Consider the following 14,681-nt stretch of genomic DNA (forward strand, 5'->3'; position numbering starts at 1 on the left):
AATATTGTAGTGTAGATGCTCACACCATTAGGTCAATGTAAGCTGCCTTATGTCAGCCTAGCTCTGTGGTGTAAACCAGGTCTATGAATGTCACTGCTCAGTACAAGGTGGAACAGATAAGGCGTTAACACACATTGCAGGAGACCATTCAGGGTGAAGCAGCAGTTAACACCTCTACTGTCTGAGGACAGATAGTTCTAATGATTCATAAATCTAGTGTCTTTATTAAGGCCCTGATATTTGGTGTCTGACTGAGCTCTGAATTGAAGGTCCCAAGCTCATGTTTTGAAGGTGGTGTTTCCTTTGAGGCGGACTGAGGTGAGACATGGAGTGGTCACCTTGTGGAAAGCGTTTGCCTGTGGGTGATGGGGTGTAGTTTGCCTCATCATTTTACTGTGAGGGTTGATTCTTCCAGAACATTTTTGTAGTTTTTCTATCTGTTTAGAAACCAGTGTAGTAAAGAGTTTCTAAACATTGCTAAATTGAAGCAGTTCTTATGTGTAGGTAAGGCCAAAGAGCAAAGCTTAACTTTCTGCATCAGATAGCAGCTTAAAGGTAACATCCTTTCAGTCCAGTATGAAGGGACACTTGAGTGTTTGCACTTTTTGCTCCTTTAACTTTTTTTAAATCTCTTCCTGATTTTGTTTTGCATTAGGAATTCTGGTCTCTGATACCCACATTTCTCTAGAAGATCATGCATAACTGGAGAACTAGCAGGCTTGGAGAACTACCAGCCTCAGATTTTGGGAGTCCATTTCTTCTCTTTTTTTAAAAAAAAAAAAAAGTTTATCATTGTAAGTCTCCTGACGCTTTCAGAGTTAGGATGAACTCTCTTAAATGTGCACACATTTCCTTCCTCCTGTTATGGGCTACTTCACCCACCCTCTCCCCACCCCCATGGCATAACATTCTCTCATTCTCACTCCTTAGTCCACATTACTTGGTAGTCTCCAGCAATTTGCCCTAGTCTCATTCCTCTTCCTATAGGTATTTTCTCCCCCACCCCACTACTCCCCTCTCCAGTCTTTTCCTCTTCCCTTGGCATGCTGTATTCCTGACCCTTCTCCCAGGCCTCATGCTATTCTTCCCCTATGGCAGGTTTGAGCGGGTCTGCCTACCCTGTAGGGGGAAGCTGCTCTTGTGGTGGCAGTGTGAAAAGGGGAGCTGCGCTACTGGGGTTCCATCTGCTCTCCCTTCTTTCTGTGCTCATAGCTGGAGTACATGCCCTGCTCTGTGGTTCTGGGAACACAGAGGTGGTGGATCCCTAGTGCTCAACTTGCCCCACTAGGACTCTCTTAGTCTGCTGTTACTGGCCTAAAATGTCAGCTCTCCTGTGAATTGGTGACTAGCCTTGATGCAAGGGAAATACAAATGCTTTGTGTTCAAATATCTTTCTCCTGCAGCCTCTGCTTTTTGGGGAGGTGGAGTGGGGGAAGAAGGAGGCATGGCCAAAGTGCAGCATATTCTAGTTAGACATTTCAGCAGTCACTCCTGCTTGCTGTGTGTCCTGTAACCTTTCAAAACCGAATGGAGGACACTGACTCCTGAGATGCAGTCTGGTATGTTTTGAAGGATGCAAATATGAGTGCTAGAACATGGTGATCAGGTAATACAAAACAGTGCTCCTGGGCAACAAGGTGGAAGATGGTGATTGGGTGTTAGAAGTTGGAGTGGTAATGTTTCACTAACGCTCCTCTGTCTGGACCCAGGGGTGGCGAATTATATGGGCCCGTGGTGCCCATGCTTCAGGAATATTCAGGGCTGGGGCCCGGCTCCACCAGTGTTTTGGAGCCAGGTCTGCTGGCTGCTGCTGAAGGATAGGCTACAGCACAAGAGCAGGCTGAGGCAGCTGGTTACTGCTGCACCAGAGGAGGGGAGGAGGTGCACACATGATTGGCAGCCCTCCCCTCTTCTTCCCCCCCCACTGTCCCCCAGCACCCACTGGGAGGTGATGCCAAGGGGGCTTCCGGCAGGGTACCTCTGGGTCTCTCTCACCTAAGCAGCTGCTGGGGCTTCAATGAGTGTCTGACCCTGTGATCCACGCCCGCAGTCACCGCTCCTGCCCCACGCTGGGCAAGGGGCAGCCCCATCCCCCATGAGGCTACAGTGAGGGGCAGCAGGGGAGGAAGCCACATGTGGTGGCAGCCCCCCCTTCCCCTGGCACCCACCACAGGAGAGGCTAGGGGGCTTTCTGGGCCTGAGGAGGAGCACATGCAGTGACAATAGTGCAGGGTGAGTGTGCTGCTGGAAGGAGGGGGGGCCCCTCCCCTGGAGCTTGCTGCTGCTGGTGGGGAGAGTTCTCTCTGGCCCTAACCCCAGGGCAGCCTGTCTGTACCCCAAGCTCATCATCCCTGGCCCCCACCCCAGAGCCTACACCCAAACACCCTCCCAAAGCCTACCCCTTGCACCTCTTCCAGAGTTCTAGATTCTTCCAGTCAGGCTGCAGTGTGTGGTACTAAAACTGAACTTGTTCTGGTAGATGACCTTTTGTCCATCAACAAAGGAAGCTCTTCCATACTTCTCCTGGCTGACCTCTAACACTTCGATAGGAGCTTTAGGAACCTGCAGGTGTAAATAGAAATACCCTGAAATGGCTTTGGACCTTAACCTTTGGGGTTTGATCCAAGATGATGTGTAGCTGTTCCTCAACTTCCAAAGACCTCAGTTGTGGAATCTCATAAGGCTTGAACTCCTTCCTGTCCACACCTACGGCTCCCTCTGTTCCATATCTATCTGAAGCAATTGAGAGAGCAGGGAACTGCCTTCTAAAGCAGAGCTGAAATATGGCACCTAGGCCTCCTGTGCAGACAGGGGAGAAGAGCCAGTCCACACAAAATTAAATATAATACCTACTTATTGACCCAGTTCATAATCCCTCACAGCTTTGCTGTAAACCACTGGTTGTAAAAAGTAGCAGATTGTAAAAGTTTCCGGTGGGGAAGGGGAACTGTTGTAGAAGCTCTTGTAAAGAGAAGAATGAAAGCTGTAATAAATAAATTAAATAAAATTAAAATCTAAAAGTGGATGACAGCAAAAATAATACACTGGATAACTAAAAGGTTAATTTCATTTGGTTTATCCAGCAAGTACTAAAAGCTGTGTGATTGTAACGGACAGCACTTTGTCCTCACTTCTCCCCAGTCCTGTCCAGTACTGGTAACAAACCTAGTGCTGTCACTGTGAGGATTCACTCCTCCTTTCATGTGAAAGATGCTATTATGAGAGAATAGGGATTTGAGAGGGGCAACTCTTTTCAGGACTATAAACTACAAACTTTAAATTTCTCCTGGCTATCATCCCCAATTAAATAAGTCTTAAAAGGAGCAGAGATCTTGCTGTTGGGGGTTTCCTTCTTGCATTTCATATAATAGTCAATTACAACACGAGACTTACATAGAGGGAGAAAAATCCTGAAACTGGTAGCTGTAGAAACAGAAGTACAGTGGGGGAACTTGTAGCTCATCAAGCTATCTGTAGCATTTATATTAGCAATAATGCAAGGAAACCTACAGGCCTGTATCCTGTAAGACATTGACTTCAGCTGTTGGCATAAGGCTTGAGGCTGATGAACTTTGCCACACTTAAATGGTGCAATGGCCACCCCTGACTTTTGGGGAATTGGGAATAGAATGTTTAAGGGGAAGTTTGTCCATAACGACACCAGGCAACCACAGGAACGTGAGCTAACACCAGCTTTTGGACATTTTAGGATAGGAACATCTGCAGATGTCTGATGGCAAGAGTGCCATGGCAACAAATTGACATATGATTAGTATATTAATTATTTCAACTTTCCTAAAGGAGAAGGGCACCCCAACATTAGTAGGGTGAGGAAATATAAATAAGGAAGAGGGGAGAACCCCCCTACTGAATAGGCATTGGACATAGTGGTGCCAGCAGAACGTATTATAAAAGTTGTATCCCTGCTTGTGGGCAGGAGGGGAGAGAGATGTAGCCCTTGGGAGGTGCCAGGATGATGGCCGGTGGTGATGAAGGTAATAGCTAACATTTCAGGTTGTTCTGCAAGGGGTAGTATGAGTATATAGAATGTATGTCCAGGAACAGAAATTCTGCAGATGGCTATTCTGTAGTGTAGAGTTGGGGAATGTGAGTTTGGCTAGATGAGGTAGTCATTGCTACCAGCTAAAGGCTGATTGGTAGAACTAGAATAAACCAATGACCTGTGTCCACAAAACTCATTTGGTTAGTCACCATCACTATAGCCACTGCGAGCAACTGATTCTATAGTTCATATCTTCATTATTAATCTTGCCTCCCATCCTGTGCTTTCCTGTTTCTTGCTTCTTTACAGCTGAAAGGATACTGTTAGGCAGCTGACTGTCCGCCTGCCTCAGCTTCCCCACAGGAATGTCTTGTTCATTCACCTTCTAAAGCTTGTGGCTTCTCCTGATACCTGACAGAAGAACAATCTTCAGCAGAAAAGTCCTGTGTGCCATGATTGACTTGATGGGCACTTGATATACCCCCTCTTGTATTGCATTGCATTGCTCTGCTGCTGAATTCAGGAGTGAAGAGCAGATACTAAACCAAGTTCACTTCTTTTAAAGCTACTGGTGAAAAGCTATGTGGGGATGCTTTGTTGTGACCTAGAGGCTCAATCTGAGTGTCCATACAGACTATTGTTAAAAGCACTGCAGCAAATTTATAATCTACACAACTTCCGAAAATGAGCTAAATGTATTTTTGGGTACTTTCCCAACCAGTTTCTGTGGTTTTTACAATCATATTTCCAAATTTTGGGCCTTTCCAAGCAAACAGGGAAACTCACTAAAAAGGAAGTAGTGCTGTCAAATGCATAGGGATACAATAATAGAAAATATGGCTTTCAGTATAAGTCTTCTGTTTTATTTGCACCATAAAATTATTGGATGGTGTTCCTTAAATCTTATTACAGCTGTGTCTTGCTTACTGTAAGAAGTACAAGAGACTTGCATCACTCTGTTAGTGTTCTTTATATCAGCCTGGTAACCTGAAAAAAGATGCTTATTCCCACTTTTTCTAATCAAAGGATGCTCATTACTTGCATGCCTTGCTGGCAAATAGAGCAATCCATGGCTGCTCCTGTTTTATGAATCCCTGTCCAATATAGAGCCAAGGAGCAGAAATTTGTATTAAAGGCATGCAGCTGAAAGCTGATGATTCATGTGTGGTTAACAAATGTTTGTTCTGTCAAAAGGTTGTAGTGGCCACATAAACAACTAGGCACAAAAAGAATAGGACTGACTCTTAACCATTCTGAAGAAAGAAGTTTGTGGAAAAGATCTGATGGACTTGTTTCTGAGTTATGCCTAAGTTCTTATCTAAACACAATTATCCTAGTTCAACAAAAGGTGGGTTTAAAAAAACAAACCTGTTAAACCAGTGCAAACCCCTCTGACTTATCTTTGGTTTAAAGCAGGCCTATTGCACTTTAGTTTAAAAATAAAAAAATAAAAATCAAAAGCCTGGTTTTAAATATAAAAATCTGCACAGAAGATTACACTGACATAACACAATAGGTTTAATACCCCCTTAATCTAGCGCTCTTATTCACTGTATTGCCATCATCCCTATCTAGTTAAACTGATCCACTGCTACACTTGTGCTTTTTCAAAAAACTTCTGAATTCATTACTTCAAATGTTTCAGTAGTAGGGGCCAGTAGACAGCCTTGTTTGTCACCCAGCTTCTGCCTGAACTGGGGTTTTTCTTGCTATGAAAGGATCCTCAAATACAAGTTGTACTTCAGTTCCATAGGATTAGAGGAGGCTTTTCACAATGTCTGTGGCTGAGACTTGGTAAATGCAATAATGGTTAGGGCCAACTAAAGTTTAGGGAATCAGGATTGTGAGAAAAGAATAAGAACAGCCGTACTGGGTCAGACCAAAGGTCCATCAAGCCCAGTGTCCTGTCTTCCAACAGTGGCCAATGGCAGGTGTGCCAGAGGGAATGAACAGAACAGGTAATCGTCAAGTGATCCATCCCCTGTTGCCTATTCCCAGCTTCTGGCAAACAGAGGCTAATGACACTGTCCCTACCCATCCTGGCTAATAGCCATTGATGGACCTATCGTCCATTAATGTATCTAGTAATAACTTTATAATATCTCAAAAGGTGATTCTGCCATTAAAATAACATGCCATCTAATAGTTCCTGAAGCTACTCTGAAAGGTGCTGGTTTCCTACCCATCTTCATCCTACCCTCCTCATATTTTCCTCACAAAACCTACATCCATCAAAATGAAGAATTAATAAAATGTCTGTAACAGATATCACTTGTCTTGTCATGCTCCATAGCAGCAGTTGCTGTGCTTTACCTTGTACTAAGACTGACTTCCTCAAAAAACAAACAGCACAAGCAAGGAAGAGGGATGTCATAATTAACCATTCCCTTGCAATATATTCACATTCAGGAGCTGATGCCTCTACCAAAGCAGCTGCCAAATCAAAGGTTTTACTAAGCAAATGGGAGGGGAAAAAAATGCCTCTGTAGATTATTATCTTATAAACCACCTGAGGTGGTCTCCTAAGGGAACTTATGCCTAGTAGAAGTATACTGCAGTTGAATGATTTTCTTTTTGTCAGTCAGTAAAGTTCAATCAAAATTTCATTAGACACGTAAATTGGACACCATATGCTAAACCTCACTCATAATAAATGAATGCGGGAACATCCGACTGCTCATAAAATCATTACAAGAAAAACTAGTCAGGTCTGTGTCAAAGAAAAGGCTGGAGCTTTAGCAGAAGGTTGTATCTATTTGAGAGTATAGTTTGACTAGATGGGAGCAGTCTGGGACCTGAGTTTTAATAGCCCATTATGCCAATCTCACTAAACGCAAATAGAAATTTGACAGGTAGCATTATGCAAACAAATATACAGAGGGGCTTTAGAAACAATGACTCCGGAGCAAAATGAGGACCACTTCCCTTACTAATCAGTGGGCAGAAAAGAACATTCAGCTTCTGATATCTCATCTATAGACGTCAGTAACTATCCACTAGTGAATCAAAAAGTAAATTCCAACCAAAAACATAATCCACTCTTATTATTCCCAAATCTCAACAATATGAATCTCCTGACATGTGGAGCAAGCAGCTCCACAAGACTTTTACTGGTCTTAAAGATGCTCTGATCCAAATACTTTGCCTATAAGCAAGGGCCTGTGGATGGATTACATAGTGCTATGAAATTCTGCAGAATCATACTCTGAATATAAGCTTTTGTTTTTCTGAAAACTTGTATTTTAGATTTTATGGTTGTAAACGTAATCTTCCAGACAGTCATTGGTGTAAAGTTATTTAAAATTGTTTTTCTGAGTCTGTAGACAGCCTCAAACTATCGCTGATAGTGTGAACTGTTCCCCATTCTACTCAAGGGAATGTCCATTCTGAAATCTAATGCAAACATTGCGTTAAACAAAAAATCAGTTGCAATATCACAGCCCAAAAGGCTGTGGCCGCAAGAAAAGTCCACAAATTCTAGTCCCTGATGGCACTGTGGCAACATTTGAGAAACGCTGACTTAGGCTATGTCTACACTAGAGACCTTACAGCAGCACTGTGGTACAGATGCAGCTGTGATTCTGTAACATCTCTCATGTAGCCACCATTTTATGTGGGTGGCAGAAGCTCTCCTACCAACCCAGCACTGTGCACTATATCCCTTATGCCGGCAAAACTGTCGTTTGGGCAGGAAATGGTGTTTTCACGCTGCTGAGTGACCTAAGTTTTGCCATCGTAAGTGGTAATGTAGCCATTGCCTTAGTATGAAACTAGCTTGTTTGCATTGGTGTCATGGTCTCCTGATGGGAAGACTATAATCTCACAGGTTAAGTATTGGGGCAGCTACCCAAATGTTAATACTGCCCCTAACTAGTTCAATGTTCAAAAGGATCATCGCTTTTCCATATCAGTTTTCCAAGTTTAATTCACTTTGAGGAAAAGTAGGGGAAATAAAGCAGCCCAGTCGGAGCATTGTGGTTCTTCAGAAACCCACACTTTAGAAAGCTGGTTCAAGAAGGGTTTAATTGATCTGATGGCATATTAAATATACAAAAATATGTATGCATTAGAACTTGGCGTTTATTTGTGTTGAAGGTATGGGTAGGGATTGGTAGTAGGTGGGAAGTGGGGGGTGATATCTGTGTATAAACCTGACTATAATCTGCATAAATTCCTACCCTTACATTTTAGGGTAGGAATCGGTGTCTTAAATCTATTTTAAAAAGCAAATTGAACTTCTCTAGGGGTATGTCTACACTACGGAATAAGGTCGAATTTATAGAAGTCGGTTTTTTAGAAATCGGTTTTATATATTCGAGTGTGTGTGTCCCCACAGAAAATGCTCTAAGTGCATTAACTCGGCGGAGCGCTTCCACAGTACCGAGGCTAGAGTCGACTTCCGGAGCGTTGCACTGTGGGTAGCTATCCCATAGTTCCCGCAGTCTCCGCTGCCCATTGGAATTCTGGGTTGAGATCCCAATGCCTGATGGGGCTAAAACATTGTAGCAGGTGGTTCTGGGTACATATCATCAGGCCCCCGTTCCCTCCCTCCCTCCGTGAAAGCAAGGGCAGACAATCATTTCGTGCCTTTTTTCCTGAGTTACCTGTGCAGACGCCATACCACTGCAAGCATGGAGCCCGCTCAGGTAACCGTCACCCTATGTCTCCTGGGTGCTGGCAGACGCGGTACGGCATTGCTACACAGTAGCAGCAACCCCTTGCCTTGTGGCAGCAGACGGTACAGTACGACTGGTAGCCGTCATCGTCATGTCTGAGGTGCTCCTGGCCACGTCGGCTGGGAGCGCCTGGGCAGACATGGGTGCAGGGACTAAATTTGGAGTGACTTGACCAGGTCATTCTCTTTAGTCCTGCAGTCAGTCCTATTGAACCGTCTTATGGTGAGCGGGCAGGCGATACGGACTGCTAGCAGTCGTACTGTACCATCTTCTGCCGAGCAGCCATGAGATGTGGATGGCATGCAGTCCTTCTGCACCGTCGTCTGCCAGCCAAAGATGTAAAAGATAGATGGAGTGGATCAAAACAAGAAATAGACCAGATTTGTTTTGTACTCATTTGCTTCTCCCCCCTCCCCTGTCTAGGGGACTCATTCTTCTAGATCACACTGCAGTCACTCACAGAGAAGGTGCAGCGAGGTAAATCTAGCCATGTATCAATCAGAGGCCAGGCTAACCTCCTTGTTCCAATAAGAACGATAACTTAGGTGCACCATTTCTTATTGGAACCCTCCGTGAAGTCCTGCCTGAAATACTCCTTGATGTAAAGACACCCACTTTGTTGATTTTAGCTCCCTGAAGTCAACCCTGTAAGCCGTGTTGTCAGTCGCCCCTCCCTCCGTCAGAGCAACGGCAGACAATCGTTCCGCGCCTTTTTTTCTGTGCGGACGCAATACCAAAACAAGCATGGAGGCCGCTCAGCTCACTTTGGCAATTAGGAGCACATTAAACACCACACGCATTATCCAGCAGTATATGCAGCACCATAACCTGGCAAAGCGATACCGGGCGAGGAGACGACCTCAGCGCGGTCACGTGAGTGATCAGGACATGGACACAGATTTCTCTGGAAGCATGGGCCCTGCCAATGCACGCATCATGGTGCTAATGGGGCAGGTTCATGCTGTGGAACACCGATTCTGGGCTCGGGAAACAAGCACAGACTGGTGGGACCGCATAGTGTTGCAGGTCTGGGACGATTCCCAGTGGCTGCGAAACTTTCGCATGCGTAAGGGCACTTTCATGGAACTTTGACTTGCTTTCCCCTGCCCTGAGGCGCATGAATACCAAGATGAGAGCAGCCCTCACAGTTGAGAAGCGAGTGGCGATAGCCCTGTGGAAGCTTGCAACGCCAGACAGCTACCGGTCAGTTGGGAATCAATTTGGAGTGGGCAAATCTACTGTGGGGGCTGCTGTGATGCAAGTAGCCCACACAATCAAAGATCTGCTGATATCAAGGGTAGTGACCCTGGGAAATGTGCAGGTCATAGTGGATGGCTTTGCTGCAATGGGATTCCCTAACTGTGGTGGGGCTATAGACGGAACCCATATCCCTATCTTGGCACCGGAGCACCAAGCCGCCGAGTACATAAACCGCAAGGGGTACTTTTCTATAGTGCTGCAAGCTCTGGTGGATCACAAGGGACGTTTCACCAACATCAACGTGGGATGGCCGGGAAAGGTGCATGATGCTCGCATCTTCAGGAACTCTGGTCTGTTTCAAAAGCTGCAGGAAGGGACTTTATTCCCAGACCAGAAAATAACTGTTGGGGATGTTGAAATGCCTATATGTATCCTTGGGGACCCAGCCTACCCCTTAATGCCCTGGCTCATGAAGCCGTACACAGGCAGCCTGGACAGTAGTCAGGAGCTGTTCAACTACAGGCTGAGCAAGTGCAGAATGGTGGTAGAATGTGCATTTGGACGTTTAAAGGGTCGCTGGCGCAGTTTACTGACTCGCTTAGACCTCAGCAAAACCAATATTCCCACTGTTATTACTGCTTGCTGTGTGTTCCACAATATCTGTGAGAGTGTTACTGGCCTGGAGTGGTAAAGTGTCCTACCATGAAGGACGCAATAAGGCTGCCCTCCCCAGAAACCTTTTGCAAAGGCTTTAGGACTACATCTAGGAGAACCGCAAATGCCAGGGCAAAGTAATCCTTTCACATGCTTGCTTTTAAACCATGTATAGTATTTTAAAAGGTACACTCACCAGAGGTCCCTTCTCTGCCTGCTGGGTCCAGGAGGCAGCCTTGGGTGGGTTCAGGGGGTACTGGCTCCAGGTCTAGGGTGAGAAACAGTTCCTGGCTGTCGGGAAAACCGGTTTCTCAGCTCACAACAAGCAAGCGATCTACAACCTCCTCCTCCTCATCATCTTCTTCGTCCCCAAAACCTGCTTCCGTATTGCCTCCATCTCCATTGAAGGAGTCAAACAACACAGCTAGGGTAGTGGTGGCTGAACCCCCTAAAATGGCATGCAGCTCATCATAGAAGCGGCATGTTTGGGGCTCTGACCCAGAGCGGCTGTTCGCCTCTCTGGTTTTCTGGTAGGCTTGCCTCAGCTCCTTCAGTTTCACGCGGCACTGCTTCGGGTCCCTGTTATGGCCTCTGTCCTTCATGCCCTGGGAGATTTTCACAAAGGTTTTGGCATTTTGAAAACTGGAACGGAGTTCTGATAGCACGGATTCCTCTCCCCAAACAGCGATCAGATCCCGTACCTCCCATTCGGTCCATGCTGGAGCTCTTTTGCGATTCTGGGACTCCATCATGGTCACCTGTGCTGATGAGCTCTGCATGGTCACCGGCAGCTTGCCACGCTGGCCAAACAGGAAATGAGATTCAAAAGTTCGCGGTTCTTTTCCTGTCTACCTGGCCAGTGCATCTGAGTTGAGAGTGCTGTCCAGAGCGGTCATAATGGAGCACTCTGGGATAGCTCCCGGAGGCCAATACCATCGAATTGTATCCACAGTACCCCAAATTCGAGCTGGGAACGTCGATTTAAGCGCTAATCCACTTGTCAGGGGTGGAGTAAGGAAATCGATTTTAAGAGCCCTTTAAGTCGAAATAAAGGGCTTCATTGTGTGGACGGGTGCAGGTTTACATCGATTTAACGCTGCTAAATTTGACCTAAAGTCCTAGTGTAGACCAGGGCTAGAAGTTCATGTGGAGTAACTATTTACTTAGGGTATGAGAGACCTTCAGATGTGCAATTTTGAAAAATGTACTTCTCTTTAGCAGCTGTGGCAAGCCCCCTCTTGTGGGAGAAAAACTGCGTGAAGGGTCCTGAGATATGGTGTCAGAATTTGCGGACTGCGTCACAATGTGGAGCTGTGAAACACTGTCAGCAAACTGTCTGGAACAAGCCTTCTGTGGTGAGTGTAATTGAGACTTGTTCCACTCTACTGTTCAGTTCATCGGTATTTTCATGTGCTGCTTAACTGTTTCTAAAATTTGTGTCTGACTTGGAGGAGGAAGGTGCCATTTGAATCACACTTTTTTCCAGATGTTCAGGCCATCCAAAATTCTTGCATCAAAGACTTGGTTACAATGCGTTAACTCAGATCTTAAAAAGAAATAGAATTGTCTTATGCAAGCTATGGAGGGAAAGGAAGACCACTCTGCTAACTTCTGCCTATGTCAGTCCAATCACTGTTTTGTAAGGTAGCAGGATGGGGAAGAATAACCTAGAGACCATCCTGGGACAGAGACCAAATGAGCTATGTAAACTTAATTCCTTTTATGCTTCCAGGAGTGAATCCTATAAACTTAACGCCTGTTGTCTAACATCCAGTATGGCTACAGAGATCACCTTGAGCCACACTAAATTTAATGCTATCACAATGGAAAAATAAGTAAAATTGTAATTGTATATATGCCTGTGGTGTGTCCTAAAACTTACCAGGTACTGCATTTTCTGTGAAATCTTATATTGTGGCCATGGCCTTCATCTCCATAATGGTACAATCAGTATGCTTCCAAATCTGTATGCTTGAGAGAGTATGTCTTAATTGGTTAACATTTTGTGTATAAATGCATCAGGAAATGTGTTGGGTACAAGACTGGCTAGTTTTACTAGACCATCTGTTCCCTCCTCCTACCCACTTGTTTTATTCATTGCTACAGACAGGACCAAAAATTGATTGACTACCGTGCCCCCAGAGGCAGCATATTAGGTTGATTAAAAAAAAAAAAAGATATGGGAAAATTTGTCCATCTGATCCCCACTCTCACTAGTTTTGGCCTACAGTTTTTGTGTCCTCCTGATCTTATTTCTATTCTCCTTCCTCAACACAAAGCATTAAAATCAAATGATGTTATGCTTTCCACCTAATTCCTAAACAGAGCAATCAAAAACAATCTCAAGAGACTGAATGCCTTGAAGGAGAAGGTGGAACAGGAAAGTCCCTCTAAGATGGGCATATCAAAAGCAAATTTTCACACAATCGTCTGAGAGAACACGTTGTATTAGTGATATTTCTTACTGCAGTAGATGTGCTATTGTTTTGCTTTCTTCCACCCATGTATGTTGGTTTTGTATCTGACATCAGTCTATCCTAGAAACTGGAACTTGACACATTTTGAAATGGCCTTAACTTTGGGATCAAACAGGAAGAGAATTGGACTCTTTTTGGAAGAGGAAATAAAGCACAAAAGGCTTGAAAAATGCGATGTGCAAGGAAAGCTTAGTATATTTTGTTTACTCTTCCTCAGAAAAGCATCCCATGTGACTTATGTAAAGACGTTATAACAGTGGCTGGAAATCTCTTGAAGGACAATAGCACAGAGGTAAGCTTAAGGGCACTATGTGACTTCCTTTTAGTAGTGGTGATGCTCCAGGGAGGGGGAGTGATCTCCAAATGGGGCTTAACGCTTTTAAAAACTAGTGTTGAAAGAAGTTAGTGCAGTGAGTGTCAACACTGGCATCTCTAAGACCTCTACCATCACACCCCACCCCACTTTGGAGTTCAAGTGTTTCCAGATCGTGTATAGTCATTCTCAGAGAATGAAGAACTGGCTCATCTCTCTGCTGCCACATGCATGAACATAGCCAATAACCCTCCTCTTATCTCATAGGGTGAGATCCGTTCTTATGTCGAGAAGATATGTGAGTTCCTTCCTGACCAAGGCCTGGTATCTGAGTGCAAGGAGACCGTGGATGCCTACCTACCAACTGTCATGGACCTGATCAAAGAAGAGTTAGTAAGTTGACTGTAAATAATTTTTGAAAACCTTAAATTGAAAAATTATGCCGTGTCCCTGAGTTTTTCGTCCCTTGTAGGGTGAGTGGGTTTAATCCTTTAAGCAAATATGAATGAGATTTAGGGACTCCCTGAATGTGCAGACAGTTAAGTCATTACAATAAAAGAAAATAAATCTAAGTAGTGGTGTAGGTTCAGATCTTGTCTTTGAACCCCTGTTATCCAAAACTCCCTGTTAAATTTTGTTCTCAATATCTCATAATTTCACTGCTGCTGATAATATAAATGTTCCCAATGTTCTGAAATGTCTTTGATATAAATTGGGTTAATACAATAATAGAAATTAGAACTTTTCCGGCTGTATTCGCTTGCCTAGACAATGTCGCATTATAATCCAATGGAAGAGTTTCCATTTCACGAAGGTGCAGATTAGGGATTACAAGGAAACAATTAACAGGTTTAGATCCTAAAACCACTTTCTTGCAGTGAATCTTAGCTCACTTTTGAGGTGCATGCAACCTGTGAGATTGAATATGGCATCAGACTGGTGCTTTGTCTTTCTAATTTTTTCTCTCTCATATTCAGGATAATCCTGAAGTAGTGTGCAGTGCCCTCTGCTTGTGCCAATCCCTTCAGAAGCACCTTGCTGCAATGAAACTTCAGAAATCACTCCAGTCCAACAAGATACCTGAACTGGACTTCTCAGAACTGGCATCTCCCTTCATGGCTAATGTGCCTCTTCTCCTTTACCCTCAAGACAAGCCCAAGCAAAAATCTCGGGTAAGGATGCAGAGTATCTCTAGGCACAGGAAAAGTGAATATGTTCCATTCAAGTGTCAGTGGTCTTTAACAGTTCATTGATTTTGGGTTAACAGGCAACTTTAGGAGTTTGGAAACCAACATGCATTTAACTAAGTGGATGCCACACTACAAATAAATTCTGTTATACATATGAGGGTGAAATAG

The 14,681-nt window shown here is 44.5% G+C and overlaps 1 protein-coding gene across 4 annotated transcripts in view; it reads left to right on the forward strand.

The window, feature by feature from the left end:
• Positions 1-14,681, forward strand: part of PSAP (prosaposin) — a 41,164-nt gene that overhangs the window by 8,222 nt on the left and 18,261 nt on the right. For 3 of the 4 annotated variants that reach the window (XM_073353540.2, XM_073353542.2, XM_073353543.2), the window contains exons 2-5: positions 11,752-11,888; positions 13,228-13,302; positions 13,591-13,716; positions 14,301-14,495. In XM_073353540.2, coding sequence (XP_073209641.1) covers positions 11,752-11,888; positions 13,228-13,302; positions 13,591-13,716; positions 14,301-14,495 — 533 coding nt within the window. The remainder of the gene's footprint in view (positions 1-11,751; positions 11,889-13,227; positions 13,303-13,590; positions 13,717-14,300; positions 14,496-14,681) is intronic. The other variant, XM_073353541.2, reaches the window with a different exon arrangement.

Source organism: Lepidochelys kempii, chromosome 7, assembly GCF_965140285.1.
Source record: "Lepidochelys kempii isolate rLepKem1 chromosome 7, rLepKem1.hap1, whole genome shotgun sequence".
Lineage (NCBI taxonomy): Eukaryota > Metazoa > Chordata > Testudines > Cheloniidae > Lepidochelys > Lepidochelys kempii.